A 16,001-nucleotide genomic window follows, 5' to 3' on the forward strand; every position below is an offset into this window, starting at 1 on the left:
TAGGAATGCCAGCAAGAGAGCACTCTACAGGCATGGGGCTGTGTAGTCAGCAGGAGTCACCCTCTTCTCTGTGAAAAGCTGGAAAAGAGGGCTCACTTGCTGATAGTGTATTCCCTGACCAAGGGGCAGCCACAGCAGGGAGCCATGCCAGGTTGGGAGGGAGTTAACAAGTAGGAGCCAACCATCACTTTAAGAAATTGCAAGCTTCTCTAATCACCGTATCCAGCACTGTGCAACTACTTCTCCCCAGAAACTGCTGACACAGCCTTCTGACCAGCTTTGTCCTGGCGTTTCCATGACTGGTCAGAAGCTCTGATTAATTCGTACAAAAGCTGTGCGTGTACTTGGACAAGACACACCCTCTGGCTACTATTCCCTGCAAAGTAGCAGTGTTGCATGAAAGACTCAACATTTTAACTACAGTGAGATCTGGACAGTGGGTATATAGCAATCAAGGTGCAGAACAACTGCTGTATGATCATCTGTAAACTCACATAGAAGTAGGCCTTTGTATGAGAAACCATTTCCTGGACAAAGGAGGGCTCTTGTTGCAAACCAGATCCACCCTGCGACTCTTTCCACTGAAGTATTCTCCATTAACACATTTTAAATCATTCATGTAAAGGTTATCCTGGCAATATACAATTCTCTCCATTTTAAACTGGGTCCGGATATGTCTTTCAGCCTCTGCTGCTTGTTTTTCTCTAATGTCTTCAATTCTGGTCTAGGAAAGAAAAGAACAACAAGTTCTCAGACATTGGCCTCCTTTGCAAAGGTGCCGGTGCACAGCAGCAAAGTTCCCTCAGTCATCCTCAAATTCCTTAAAATGCTTTCTTAAGACTCCTAAGAAAAGATCCCATCTTTTTTTTCATCTTCAGTGTTTACCAGAACTTCCTCCCTCTTCATTTATCTCACTGTGTTATGCCTAAAGATCCTCCCTAAATACTTCTCTGTTTGGCTGAAATAGCTTATTTGCTTGGTATCTGATTGGCCTGGGAGCTCAGTAGGGTTTGGCCATGCAAGTCAAATAGCAAACCATCTATTTCACTCATATTTGCATTTGAGTTTCCTTTCTAAGCAGTACTTTGTGAGTGGGCCCCGTTTCCTTGCTGTCCAGCATTGCTTCTCCTCTCTTCCTCAAAGATCTTTCTGAGACAAAGGCTCAATGACATCCATATCATTTAACTCTACCCCAGATTGTGAACAGTCATCTTCTAACTCTCTCATGTTGAACGATTTTTGGCTTGTCTGCTTTTGCTCATTGAAGATGAGATTTCTGCACTTGCTAAAAACCTGGCTTGCCTTTCAGATAGGGAAAAGAACCATTTAGCACTCTTAGGCTACCCACATGCTTACAAATCATTGCAGGACTGAAATTTAACTTAAGTATAAACTCTTCAAGGCAGCCATACTGTTTTTAGTTTGCATTGTTGAGAATGTGACCAGAATGAATGAGGAATGTATGTTTTATATCTTGTCAAAGTTGTACCAAAAGGCAAGAGGCACTTTCATTAGTCCCATTGTGAAGGTGCTATAATTTTCTTGCTCTTCCTTATTTTATAAAAAACATAGGCCTGCAAGAAATTCAATGGTTGCATAAGGGTAATGCAATGCGATAGATACTGTAAGCAGTATTTAGAAATGCTGTATTTACAAATGGCTGTATTTACAAATGCCATTCTATCTTGCTCTTGTCTTGTCTCGGGTTACAGGTAATGCCTCACCTTAACAGCTCTGTTTAAGTTCTGGAAATTGGCAAAATGCCTTTTAGCGAATTCCATAAATTTCTCTTCAACCAGTCCTAAGGAAAGGAGAGACAGACAAAATAAGGTCAAGTAATCAAGTGAGGTTTTTAACCTATTGTTAATATGACACTTGAGAAAACTATGCATTTTCTGTATTCATCCAGAAATAGCTGGGCAGCTGTCCTGATGCACTGTGCCTTTGTGACCAGTACAAACAAGTAGAAATTTAGATTTCTAGGTCCAAGAGTGTGAGCCATTGAAGACCTGCTGTAACCACTTAACACCTGAGAGATTGAATATCCCTGAGATTTCTTTGATAAAGCAATTTCTGTGCTTACAGACATATCTGACCAGATGTGCCATTACTTGGCCATGTAAGCACATCTGCATCTCACCCCCTGAGTTGCCCCTGCAGCAAGAGGGGCTAGCTGCATATAGGACAGACCGCTGAGACTGGCACAGACGCCATAGCTGCCTTCTAAGGCAAACATAGGAGAGAGAAGACATACTTTTTCTTTGGGTGCTTTTTACTGGATGAACTATGTACTCTTTTCCCCCAGTCCCAGCAGTCACTGTGTAATACGAAAAATGTCATGCAAAGAACTGGCAAAGAAGCTGAGTTCCCTGTTCAGGTTTGTGAATGCCACTCCCTAGGTTTCGGAATACCAAGCTGCTGGGCTCAAACCAGGTACTTCTACTGTACTAGTTGTTTACTCTGTTATTTACTGTAGTTACATTCTAACTCTCTTCCGCCAGCCACTGGGAAAAGTATGAATAAATGCTGGAGACCACATGTAGAGACTGGAGGCTCTAGAGAAGAAGTAAGACTCCAGGTTGAATTAGATTCACGTCCACACTCTGAAGAATCCTGGCTGGAGCTCTTGCTCCAGCAGTGAGAACATTGGCTCATCCTGGAAAAAAAAAGTTAGGCACATGAGTGTCTCCCATGCAACAGCCTCATGAGGCCTGTGAGACGTACCGATCACCCTCTTCAGTATCTCAATGGCTGGCTCCTCGAGTTCTATGATCTGCTCTTTTATAATGTCCTCAAATGTCCTGTAATTGGTAAAACCTGGGAACTCCCGTCCACGATACTGTTCTTCATATTTCCATGCTTTACTGGGTACATTTTTTTTAACTGTAATATTAAAATAACATTGCTTTACTACTAATCATTCAATTTATGAATTTCAGATTTAAGAAGGAAGTCTATTTCTTCTCTTTGAAATGCTCTTGAGAAGAACAACTACTGAGATGATCTTTCAAGCAAAACCAAGCGAAAAAAAAAAAAGAGCTTAGCTAGCACGTTATTGCTCAGTTAATGAAATAATGGATCAAACACCTAAATGACAGAAAGCAATCCAGAAATCATGATGGGGCTCAAAAATACTGGTTCTTCTTGGAATTGCTACCCTCATGGAACAAAACCAAACCCCAAACAGGGGTAGATTCCAGGGAATCTACTGTTGACTATCTATTTTTATTTAAGATATCAGTCAGTATTTCTTTGTTGACATTATATAAATTTGCCATCTTAAATGGGGTATATCTCTTTGAACTGGTTTACATATTCAGGCAAAGACATGCCTCTGAGTGTTTTGAAAAGTTTCGATATATCTCTGTTTGGGGGTCAAATTTGTGAATCATATGCAGATGTGAAAGTAGAAGTCAAGCCATGAATGCTTTCAGTTCTAACATTCAGATACATGAATCCATAGTTGGATAATCAAAAAGAAAAAAAAAATAGTGGAAAAAACGCCCACAAAAACCCCAGAAGTAGATGTAGAGAATCTGGTTCCGAGTCTGAAAACGTACCTGTACAGTTAAGATAGTACAAAGTTGTAACATGGCCACAAGAGCATCTGTCAGCTTTGCAACAGAAAGTTCAAGGCTTCAAATATCAGAAGTATCTACTACTTTGAATACTTTCATTCATCATAAGAAAGCTCAATTTAAACAGTATCATCTGACCTGCAATGATGTACCTTCAGAAATCGTAGTGGTGACTGATAATAGTGCTTTTTGCTGAGAATGAGCTCACTAAAGCTACCTCTAGTTTTCAAGCTATGTAAGTGAACTTGCTCAGATGCACATGTAAATAGTTTATCTGGGCATATGTACACATGATTTTGGGGTAGCATAGTGTCAGCAAGACCTATGCTGTTTTAAGAGCTGCTATGTGTTGCTCCCTGATCCTATTGTGAAGTTGGATGTATTAGTTTAAATCAATGGAGATAGATAACCTGAAAGTGCCCAGAGGATTCCCCACTGTGGTTCAGCTGCCTTGTAATGCCTTGTAATCCAACTCAGTTGTTCTTGTCCTCTGAAGAAACTCCATCCTTCTGCTAGTGCTTTCTGCTCTTTTTTTGTCTATTTCTTCATGCCTTCATTGTATTACTCTTTTATTCCTCTCCATGAAATCATGTTGACTGGCTTGGAATTTCATGGGTAGGACGTAAGATATGTTGACAAACACTAATGTCTGTCTGTCTTCACATATATGCATATATATACAATGTTTGCCTCTGGTTGATGTCATTCTTGCAGCCTATTTGTACCTATTGTTTTAGAGTGACTAGTAATGCTGACATAGGTGTGCATCAAAGACAAAAGAATTTGTTTCAAGAGCTGCTGCTTGACTGATAGCTGATGCCATTTCATCTCTAAGAGCAAAGGATGGGGTCTCTGAAAGATGTGAAAGAGATGCTGCAAAAGATGTTGAGTGCACGGCAGAGTTCAGCTTGAATGCATCACCCTAAGCCTCAGTTTAGATCTGAGTTCGGTTAAGCAACTAGCAAAGTGGGAGATGCACAAAAATGGGTGCTCTTTACAAGGTTGTGGTGATTCAGACTCAGAATTGCTTTCTCCACGCCTTAAACCAGAACTAAAGTAGAACAAAAAAGACCAAAATTGCAAAACATTCCTAATAATAGTAATAACAAAAATAGTAATAGAATTATAGCAAATTCATTATATAGTTTAACATAATAATAATAATGAAGATGATATGTTTGTTTTATTGCTGTTATTTAGAAGAATTGTTAAGAGACTCAACAACCAATTTTGTGCCAGGGCCCACAGCCTTGATTCTACTACTTCGCTGGGAGAAGACAGACATCCACTGATGTCTCCATAATGACAGCATTTAACACAAGCTTGGTCTTTTTCCTCAAGAACCAAAGCATAACTTGCCTAACACTACAACAGATGCATGCTCCCAGCTTCTTGTTTTTACTTTCTTGAATACAGTTGATGATGCTGTGTCTTGATTTAAAAGCAAGGGAATGGAATCTCAGGTCAGCTGCAAACAATGGTTTTCTATGCTTACCCTTTGCAGCACATTCTAGGAGAACTGCCTCCCATGTTCGGAACTCTTTGCGGATTTTTGTAAACAGCCTGACTTCATTTCCAACCAACCATTCCTCTCCACGCATTGTCTGAGAGACATCTTGATTAAAGAGTTTGATCAACTGTAATGAATTAAAGAACAAACCAGAATGCAGTAAAGTTTAATTTCTTCAGACTGACTTGCATATATAAAGCAAATCTGCAATCTTTTGATGTTACAGCAGGAACACAGTTCATTGAAAACATCCCTTCCTTACACTTTTACGCTTGTAACTCCTGTTGTTTTGTTTGGTTTTTTGTTTGTTTTCCCTAAACCAGCATAGCTGGAGGAGAACAAACTTGATACTTCTTTTTTTTTTTCCTTTCCTGCGACTCTTAGAACCATTAAGTAAATTCTATCTGACCAGACTTGCATGAAGTCTTTGAAGGCTGATGAGCCTTGCTGGCCTCCCGAAAGCTTTCTGTGAGGGGTTAGTTCTCCAAGATAAGATACTTAGATGGACTAGTAAACCAAATTTTGATATCAGGAATGCATTTGATTTTACGAGTGCTGTAAACAATAGAAACCCTTCAAAATGTTGGGCAGGCAGGAGTGTAATTTTTCCATCTCTGAGATGCTTGATTTTGACCATTCAACCGATTGCAGGAGAAATATTGCTAGAAGGGGCCATGAGCTCTTGTGGTCCATTATTTTTGCAGCTATGATGTATTCCTGCCAGTGGTTTATGTTACTATGTTACTCTTGAAACACTTCAATGGCAGATACCACAAGCTTCCTGGTGCTCCATGCTGATGGTTTTCTAACTTTAAGTGGTTTCTTTTTCTCCCATGTTTACCTCTTCATTGTGGTCTGTGACCAGATCAATATTGATACTCACATCGGTGAGGACAGTCAGCTTCTCGAACTCTGTTGTGGGTGCAGTTCTTTTGTACTTTTGTAGATCCTGTAATGTTTCTTGGAGTGCCATACGAATTTGGTTCTCTAGCGTTGGCAAGGTTTTCTGGTGGGTAGGCAGTAAAGAAGGACATTTAGGTAGGTTGAACATGTCTGGTTTTGGAAGGAAAATAAAATCCCTCTAAGAGTGACCTACACCTGCACAAGATCTTTGCTGTTCTTTGAAGTCTAAGAGCTTGCTGTCCTTGCATCCCACACATGACAGTGGGATACCATGGAAATGCAAATATGGCCTTCACTGAGAGAAGGCAGGGAGCTAAGATCAACCTGAGAATTCAAGCTGGACCTCAGTGTGAGGTGGGCAGAGCAGCTACAGTCTAGGGCAACGTTTCATCTATAGAAAGCCAAAAACTATGTCCTCACAGGTTGTGCCAGGGAGGTGGTGATGTGGGGAATGCACTGACCCTTCCATTCCTGACAAATACCTGATTGAACACAGCTGTTTAGTTGCATAAGGACACGTAAATGCATGTTTTTTCTCCTTCAGGACTGAATTTAGAGGTTCCCTGTATTTTAGCATTTTCTCTTAATGGAATAAGATACATTACTTACTGATACATGTATATAAAATTAAAACTCCAATGTATTTACATCAGTATAATAATATAATAAAACAATCACATCTTACTTGAATTTTTTTAAAACATTTTCAGTTAAATAGAAATTGTTGTGTTTTAGTAAATTCATAGCAGTAACTTGTCACCCAGTCAATCAACACTCTTCACAAGCAAAAAGAAATAACATGGCTGTCATTGAAAAGGCAGTTCAGTCACAAATTAAATTATTTGCCTATTGTTAACCTTCAGTTTAAGATTAACAGAGCATGAGTTTTTCACCTCTAACTTTCAGTGCAATTTGTCCTCAGATTGCCAGACTGAAGGATAATAAAGTACTATCTATGCATATAAAGGTGCAATCCAATTGCAATCAATTGCAACCGAAGGTTAAACAGCTGAACTTATTTCTAGATTGTAACTGACACAAATGGCTTAGTATGGCACTTCTGTTACTTACAATAATATGTCCCACAAGCTCATTTGTGAGCTTTTCTGCCAGATAAGGAATAGTAGCCCTTCTTTCTTCCAGAAGAATGCTGAAAAAAAGAGGAAAAGGTGTTTTTGGATTGACTGCATGGGCGGGGCAAGGAGGTAGCACTGATGCTTTGCTCTCTTTTCAGTAGTTCTACTACACAAATTGAGTAAAAGAAGGACTGTCTGGGCAGTGCTAACACAGATACAGCAGCAGTCCAGGACTTGGAATTTTATGCAAGAGTTGTTTGACAGCTATTGCTACTGGCTAAGCAAAGGGAAACAGAGAAGAACCTGAAAATAGCAAATTCTAACAGCAGATTAATGTGCTGCTGTATTATTTCTGCATATGCAAAGTACGCTGTTTCAAAACTCTTTTCACCTGCCATTCTCTATATTATGATTGATTTGCTGCTGAGTCACTTTCTGGGGAAATCTGTGCCCTTAGCACAGGCAGCATCCTCTTAAGCTGAGTTTAACCATGTTTTCCAGTGCATAGAAATACTTTGGTGCTTGACTTGAAGTGCTCAGACGCTTAACTTAGACTTCTTGAGACTATTCAGAATAGTCTCTTCTGAAGACCATTGAACTTCTGAAGACCACTGAACTTCTCCCAGGGTTGAGGAGATATATGTATATAAAACTTATATACAAAATGCATTTTAAAGTTTTATTTGACATGTAAAATTCTGGCTTCCTGAAAAGTAACACTACACGGGCAATGAGAAATAGTGAGTATCATTAATACCTGTTTCTAACCCTAATTTAAATCTCAGTGAGTCAACAGGAAGCTTTGAAGTGACTTTAATATGTTTTCAGTTAGGTCCTTGCTGTGAGAAATACCTGAAATGTTTGTGAGTCTGGAAGAATTTTCTCTCCTGCTGGATTGCAGTGGCCAAGGACAGTTTGTTGTGGATGTCCTGTTGTCCACGACACTTCACAATCATGTAACCTTTTTTAAGGGGGATGACCTGGTTTCCTATTATCTTAATGACAGACTCTTCAGTTCCTCTATCCACCAGGTCAGGTTTTGTGAGGATGCCTGTGAAATTACCCAAAGAGATAGTTAGTTAAGTGCAGAAATTAAAGGTAGGAGAGGTGTAGTAGGACACCCAGAGCAGAAACACTCTGTACCATGTTTTATAAAGCAACTTCTCTTAATTTGGTTTTTTCTTTCTTCCCCTAGAAAGCACTCAGCTCCTGGGCTTTGCACTGTAAAACTTGTTCTACAGTTGGCCTCCCACCTTCTTTTTGTCTTGCAAATCCTTTTTTAACAGGTAGCAGCAAAACTTGCCCACAATTAACTCTCAGATTTTCAATTTCCAATTATTCATAACATGTATGCCAGCAAGACTCAAAATTGAGGGATTCTTTGAGCTACTGGATCATCTCAAACTTTGTAAATAGTCTATTTAGGCTGTTTTCTTTTTTTCCTTCTTCTAGTAGCTAATTCTACAGATCTAGCATGGAATATAGAATATCAGACCTTCATGGAACAAAGATTCACATTTTTCTTCAACTTATAGATAAAATTGTCTCACCTAGTGTCCTTTCTCCACTGGGGTCCACCTCTTGAGCCATTTTCAATGCTTCCGTTGTTGCAATATCCACATTACATGGCACCACTACCAAATTGAGTGTTTCTTTGAAGCAAATAATTTTTTTAAGTAGTACTTTGATCTGCAATGCAATACAGCATTAATAAAGCTCAGTGAAATGAGATGCTTCCATGTAGGATATGACTATTTCTAGCAATATGATCACTGTCTAATGACATTAAATGTCACATTTACTGAGGATAGTATTACATGCTAAAGGATGGCATGGAAATGGGTCAGCAGAAGAATGCAGCCTCTTTTCCTATGTCAAGATTAATCCAAACATCTAGCACGTTTGGATGTTATACCTATCCTGAGAGCTATGTACAGTTTAACCTCTCATGCATATAATCTGTCATTATGGAAATATTGAAGATATTTCACAAATAATGACGTGAGAAAAACAAGTTCTGATGCCGAGGTACACACTTATGGAAAGAAAGCAAGATAGATTATGCTGATAAATCTCAAATTTTTATCTCTGAAAGGAGAGAAAATGTCTTTGGCTTATATTTCAGTGGAGTATTTGTGGGAAAAAAAACCCAAACCCCAAAACCTCAAACCAAAACCAAAACCAATCAACCAAACAAAAAACCCAAGTCGCACAAGAGACTTGATGTTGCTTCTATGTTTCAATGCCAAACTAAAAGAGTTTGTCATAGTTTGTGTTGTATTACAAAAGGTTTACACACCTCTCTTGTGCTTATATTAAAGTAAGTTTACTCTTTTTTTCCCCTGAGTTTTGGCAAAGGTGCCTCTCTTCTGTACTTCGCATCCATCCTCATTTCTAACATGCTACAATGCTATAGCCTCCATCTATTAGGCATGTAGGCTGGAAATGTGTGAATTAGGTCTAGTTCAATTTGGGCTACTCTTATTCCAAGTTCCAATTTAAAGGTATTCTAGGAGAAACAGTACACCCAGCTCCTGCACATCATTCTCACAGCTGGCCTTGTCCAACTAGAGTTTTGTCTGCATTCCTCAGCATTTCTCCTAAAAGCAGCCAGAAGAAGAGCAGAGATCCCCTCCAATTTAGCACATATTCTGTTTACGTCAAAAAGGGTCTGCTAGGACCCCTTAAGGGATGAGAAATACCAGGATGGCTCTGATTCTGATGAGCTCCACAAGTAAGGGATGATGGAGCAACAAACCTGTAAGAGGACCAATTTACTGCCTTGCTACAGAAGATCTTACAAGAGCTCAGATCTATTCACCTTTGCCAAATACATCCAAAAAGCTGGTAAGAGACAACTCATTTTGGGATGTATCTGCCTTCCAGACTGCAGTCTAGCCAAGGGACAGAGGGGTAACACTGTGTTCAGGGTCCACATGGATGGCTTATTCCATGCTTCCATGGGTAGGCTGTGTCAAGGGCCTTGAGGTGGCTCCTTCACAGCTAGCGTGGGCAACTCCCTCTGGCATGAGAGGGCAGACAGGACATCCTGGATCTCACTGTCCTATGAGCAATTCTTGCCTGAAAAATAGGCCTGTTTGTCGGTGTATCTTTTTTGCTGGCTCAGAAGCCCAGCATAGTAACTTCAGCATCCTACAGCCGAGGCTCATATATGAGGTAGGTTACAGAAGTGACCCTGTGCATAGACTGGTGTAAGAGGAGACTGAGTTTTACCTGTTCCCCGATGTCTTTTGGCTGCTCCCCCACAGCCACTCTGGCAATTCCAGGAAGATCGATTAGTGTCAGATCTGGTACATCTGGTGACCAAACTTCTAGGGAAATTAGTTCTCCACTAATGGCACCTTTAGTACCTGCCACAACATTCTGGGCTGAAGAAGAAAAGAACAAGGCAATGAATAAAAGCTTCAAATAATGTATGAAAGTGAAGTTGAGCACAATGACTTTCAAAAATACCTGCTACCAATTAAAGTACTTTTAAGCTTGGCTTTTTTAGGCATGGCATCCAGCCATGCACATAAATCCATTCAATGTAAAAATGTGAGAAAATTAGGCAATATGTGAATACATGGAGTCCTTTTGCAATGTGAACTTTAATATTTGCAGACCATATACTTCTGAACTTTCAGCTATGCAAAGTACATGTAAGTAAAACACAACAAAAGTCATTGGACGGAATACTGGTCAGTTTTAGAAATTAGATTTCTCAAAGTCAAGACACTTTGTAGGCATTAATCCTTGGCTGCCTTGAAAGATAATAACATTCTATATTCTTCACATTTTGATAGGTGAGTGATCAAGTAATTTGTCCCAAATCTTGTAAGGCAATAATGCTTTAACTGTGAACAGTACAGACAAGCAAGGAAACTCAGTAGTCATTCTCATGAGAAATTTTCAGTTCTGCAATTAGCTTAATCAATTCATACCACTTTGCCAGTTATGGAAGGATATATTGAAAATATCAAAATAATATATTGAAAAGCTAATGGAAAAACATTAGGACAATTAACAATGTTGCAGAGCAGCGCTAGTCAAAGAAATAAGAATGTTCCAATTTTCACAAAGTCCTTACTGTCCTTTGGGCAAGAAAAATGTTTCCTTACACAGCATGAACTACCATAAAATCAAATCTGTGACATAGAAAGTGCAGTGATTTAGGCTGTGGTAACACTAGCTGGCAGAAACTCCATATGCTTTCTAGTCTGTCTTCTTGCGATTTTCTCCAAAATCGTAAGATTTACAGCCACAGACACCTCAAGCATACTCTGAGTGAACTGATGACAGGAACCATTTAGGGCTTTGTATTTGACTGACAACCTCCCCAAACCAGGCAGACAGCATCCAGCTGAGGGGACAGCCTGAGCTTTTTTTGGACATCATGGGTCATCCTCACCACTGATTTAGTAAGTGGTACAACTCTCATAAGAGAGTTATATTATGCTCCCCCACTGTCTTCTTCTCTGAGTTCAGCTCTTGGTGTTACTGCTGGCTACAACAATTGTGTTAGTCTGAGGACTGCTGCTTAGCCTAAGAAAAGGTAAGAAAGGATTAAGAGGAGATTGAGAAAGCCAAATCAGAGAGGAATACATTACAACTCACCTTGTCTTATTGCATTCTCCACCTCAGAGGCATTCTGGAGCTCTATGTTAAAGTTACGGTAACGAATTTTCCCTTTCCATTCCTGGGTGGCAGGTATTCTTTTCAGTTTAAGTTCCAAAGGACATCGAGTAACAATACCTGCAGCAGTTCCAAAGACAGAGGTAACTCAGCAACTGTTACGCATGATACACATCTATGGACTGCATGGTGCACATAGGGTTGCCTAATACTTCGCACAGAGACACAGAAACGTTCCAAGAAACATTGACAAAGGGCTCTCATTCAACTTGTCATTCAGAGTAGGACTCTCATTAACACTAGATGAGGTCAGCCATGGCTCTGTCCAGCCATGGTTTGTCTTGCAAACCTCCAAGGATGGAGTTTTGCACCTCTCTGGGTGACCTGTTTCAGTGCTGCACCTACATCCTGTGAGAGCCTTTTCCTCAAGTCCAGCCTGCAATACTAGATGGTACTGTCAACTCACACAGAACTTGCAGACATTGTGTTTGTGTATACACACACACACACAGAGCTGGAAGTGAATCTTCTTGAGCAGCAATGTCTTCCAACAATCTTCTCTGATTTATATAACATCCAAGGGACATATATGTTAGAGGAGATCTTTGTACATTTTTTTACATTTAAAAAACAAAAAAAAGGTATCTGTAAGAAAATCTTGTTATAAAAACCACAAACCAACTTCAAAAGCAAATTTCAAGACTAGTCTTCCATGTGAAACCGATACTCTGCTGCACTACTCTTTGCTGGGAAAGATACAGAATCAGCTGATGCTACCTTCCAGTCTATCCACATTTTGGAACAAGTACACTACACTGTACTTTTCTCACTCCTGGTCTCTTGACCACCCAGGACATACACCTTGCTGGAGTTACCCTGCACTGCCTGACCTGCACATCCATTTCTTCTACTGGACACCAGAGCAGAGAAGGCCCCTGGAATCTCACGATTTAGATATAGTCTCAGTCATGGAGTTATCCAATTTTAGACTGAAAAATAATCCTTCTACAAAGTGCAATTTAGGTGAGTTCTGAGAAGGTGAATCCTTACCATTGCCTCTGGGGAGAGCAATACCAGACAGGGCTTCTAGGACGGAGCTTTTCCCAGAGCTCTGGTCTCCAATCACTGCAATTGCAGGCAAAGCCAGGTCTTTTTCTATTCCGAGAGCTCTTAGGCTATCGATGAGATCAATGCAGGGTCGGATTTTTTCCTCATATTGGTTGTATAATGTATGTTCTGCTGCCTGTTAGAGTTAAACTTAAAATGAATTTTTCATAATTTTAAAGTAATTTGTTTTCACACAAAACCACCCCACTTTTAGGCATCTTTTCTGGCTCATTGTTCTTTAGTAAACCTTACGTACTGGCACCAAGCTGTACTTCATATCACTGTGCATTCTTGCACCTCCAAGTTATAAACAGGTGTCCGTAAATAAGACAATCAGTTGAGGTTGGCTCAATGACCATCCTTAGTTAAAATACCAAACTTTGTAAGCTATCGTGAGAAGATAAAGAGTAAAGGGAGACTCATTACTAAGTATGTTTTGTTAATTTATTGTTTTTGTTTGTTTTAAATAACTACCATTTTCTTCCATTCATCTACAGATGTACTGAATTATGTGTATGCAAATGAAATCTAGGCCTAGTAATAATTATTAAATCTTTGTTTTGAAGTTTGATGGTTTAGTGTTTGCATAGACACCAAAAGTGTGATTCTGATCTAGCATCCTTAACATGTGGCTAAAATCTTTTAGTTCACCATGGCTGTTCTTTCTTTGCCTCATTTTAGGCTAGGGTAAGGGATGAATTACTTGTTTTAAATGACAGATTATTATCATTTTTTGGTTTTTATACGTGTGACAGATATTAACAGATGCTCTTCACTTTCATGAAAACAAGCCAAATGATTTCCAGCCCTTTACAAAACTGGTCCATCTGCTGTTAAATATGGTCAGCTAAAGTGTGTTAGTTCAGCTTGGTTTCTTCTCCCTATTTCTGTCTCCATATTCCAGTCTGACTGCTGCATTTAAAAATGTAATTTTGATAACACCAGTATTTTACAGACCCTAATGGGCCAGGCACATTCATACCCTATTTCTTGAAAGGAAACCAGAAGTTTTCCACATCACCTTTGTCTAAGAAAGCCACCTCTGAAAATATGTCTATCAATCGTATGTAATCAAACAGAACAGCTTTTTCCTTTTGAGATGAGAAAGGGATCACACATTACTGGAGGCAGATATTTTAAAACCTTATTGGTAAGGTTCTTCATTATGATATTTACTAGCTGGTAAATCTTAACCATTTTCTAGGAACTCCATTAACTATGACACAGTCTGAAAACCAATCAGTGTCAAATATTCAACACAGATAATGACCAACCTTTCTTCATATTTCTGTTGGAGGTAGAAGAGCGTTAAGTGAAAAAAAAATCTCCTAAAGGACTTCTATTCAACATTTGCTAATTGTTACCAGTGAAACAGATATACGTTGCACATTAAACTGGCTGCTAGGCTGCTGCCATCCTATTTTTTACACCTGCATTTTTTATGTTTGCAGATTAATTGCAGGTACTTACCTTCCCAGTTACACAAAAGCTTGCTTGGCCCCGATCCCAAAAGTACTCCTCCGCTTAGGATCAAGATTGCCCAAAGAGGCAATGAAATTCATTTTGGAGCACAAAGTGAAACAAAGGAATAAGAATGGTGAGAATCTATGCCCCCTCCTAGTATCTGCCTTACCTTGTCCTCTTTTCCATAACACTGTTTCTTCAGCTCCTTCTGGTCATAGTTAGGCTTTCGCACCATCATGTTATCCACCATCATCACGTCTTCATCTTCTAACTCTGGTGGAAGAGGTACTGCAAAAGCTTTGAAAGATGGTTGTAAGGAATGTGATGCAAAACCATCTTTCATCAGGGCAAATTTTGTTCCATCAAAAGGTTGGTTGAATGCTACACTCTTACAATCCATGGCCTGCTGATTTTTTGGCTTACCATGTAGGCTGTCCATAAGTGTTTGACTAGTGATTACTATTTGGTCCAATCACTCGTTTATACAGCTCCTGAAATCAAACACAGGGCACTGAGTGACTCAAGCTTGTAACAGTTATCATAGCAGAGAAGATCAAACACCACTTTTATCTACTGATTTAAACCCTCAGTAGATATCAACTACCCCAGCTCTTTTCAAGTCACTAAAATTGCTCCCCAGAGGATACACTTGAAACTCTTCTCCTTACCTCTTTCATGCTTTCTTTGTGTTTTCAAAAAAAGAAATTGCAAAAAGTAAACAAGAATATTAAAAAAACCCAAACAACAAAATTACATTTGTTTTTGCAAAAAGGAAATTCTTCTTAATTAAATATTATGCTGAAAGGTGCTTTTTGAATCTCAGTCAGTACAGCAGCTGCCGGGCATGGCTGGAGAGAGTGTGCAAATGCTAAACTTCAGTCAGCTGGGGTCAGGAGTAAAGGGCTGTGTGGCTGCACAAAGAGGGTCTTACCTGTGCGGACCAACACCAGTGAGAGTAGGACACACCAAGCCATAGTCTGCTGTGAGGCCAACTCACTTCTCCTGTGGCAGAAACACTTAGCAGAGGCAAGTCTTACACCTATTTTAGAAGTTCAGTATCTTAGTCCTCCTCCTCTATGAATTAAAACCCTCTCCAAAAGGCAGACTTTGCTTGACATGATGTTAGAGAAGGGACAACTAGAAGACTTTTTATTTTCTTTTTCAGCTTTCCTTTATATAAAAGTTTGTTGTTATATTTTCTATGGGTGACTGAAGAAACTGGAGGCTTTTGGTGTGACATTTTCCAGGGGAAGTGATTTCCAGTGAAAATGATTTAAAGAAAAAAAAAATTATTTTTTCAAAGCTAGATTTATTTTTTTTTTAACCTTTCCCTGCCAAAACTGAGATCTGTTTAACTCAAATACTTGGGAAAATGAATTTGGAGAAACACATTTTTGTTTGAAATAACTTCCTGTTTTTTAAACTTTTTGGCTGAATTAAGTTTACAGGTTTTCTAATTTGAGCAGGTGTCAAAACAGGATGGTCAGACACAAGTCAAACTTTCAATGTGTAAAACAAGTTTAGAAAAAAAAAAAAAGATTAATTCCACATTTACTATCTGGTCTTTCTTTTAAATAAACCAACAATTTTTAGTAAATATTCCTGTTTCCTTTAAAAAAAAAAAAAAAAACAAAAAAACCCCAAACTATGGGGAAACTTCTCAGTTTTGGCCAGCAATAAAAGATAACTGGACTACTTTCATTTCTTTATAGTTCCGTATTTTACAGT

The 16,001-nt window shown here is 39.2% G+C and overlaps 1 protein-coding gene across 1 annotated transcript; it reads right to left on the reverse strand.

Annotated features, from left to right (window-relative positions):
* Window positions 1-494: 494 nt before the first annotated feature.
* On the reverse strand, window positions 495-14,712 carry LOC104400002 (interferon-induced GTP-binding protein Mx-like; the record flags this gene model as incomplete). Its single annotated transcript, XM_010013115.1, has 12 exons — window positions 14,443-14,712; window positions 12,753-12,945; window positions 11,685-11,822; window positions 10,302-10,456; window positions 8,618-8,756; window positions 7,920-8,118; window positions 7,063-7,141; window positions 5,972-6,094; window positions 5,074-5,215; window positions 2,725-2,883; window positions 1,725-1,801; window positions 495-724 (listed from the first exon to the last, which is right to left on the reverse strand). Coding segments are annotated over exons 1-12 (1,904 nt in total), but the record flags the coding sequence as incomplete, so codon positions are not given.
* Window positions 14,713-16,001: the final 1,289 nt, after the last annotated feature.

The sequence above is a fragment of the Nestor notabilis genome, unplaced genomic scaffold, assembly GCF_000696875.1.
Source record: "Nestor notabilis isolate BGI_N333 unplaced genomic scaffold, ASM69687v1 scaffold26004, whole genome shotgun sequence".
Classification (NCBI taxonomy): domain Eukaryota; kingdom Metazoa; phylum Chordata; class Aves; order Psittaciformes; family Psittacidae; genus Nestor; species Nestor notabilis.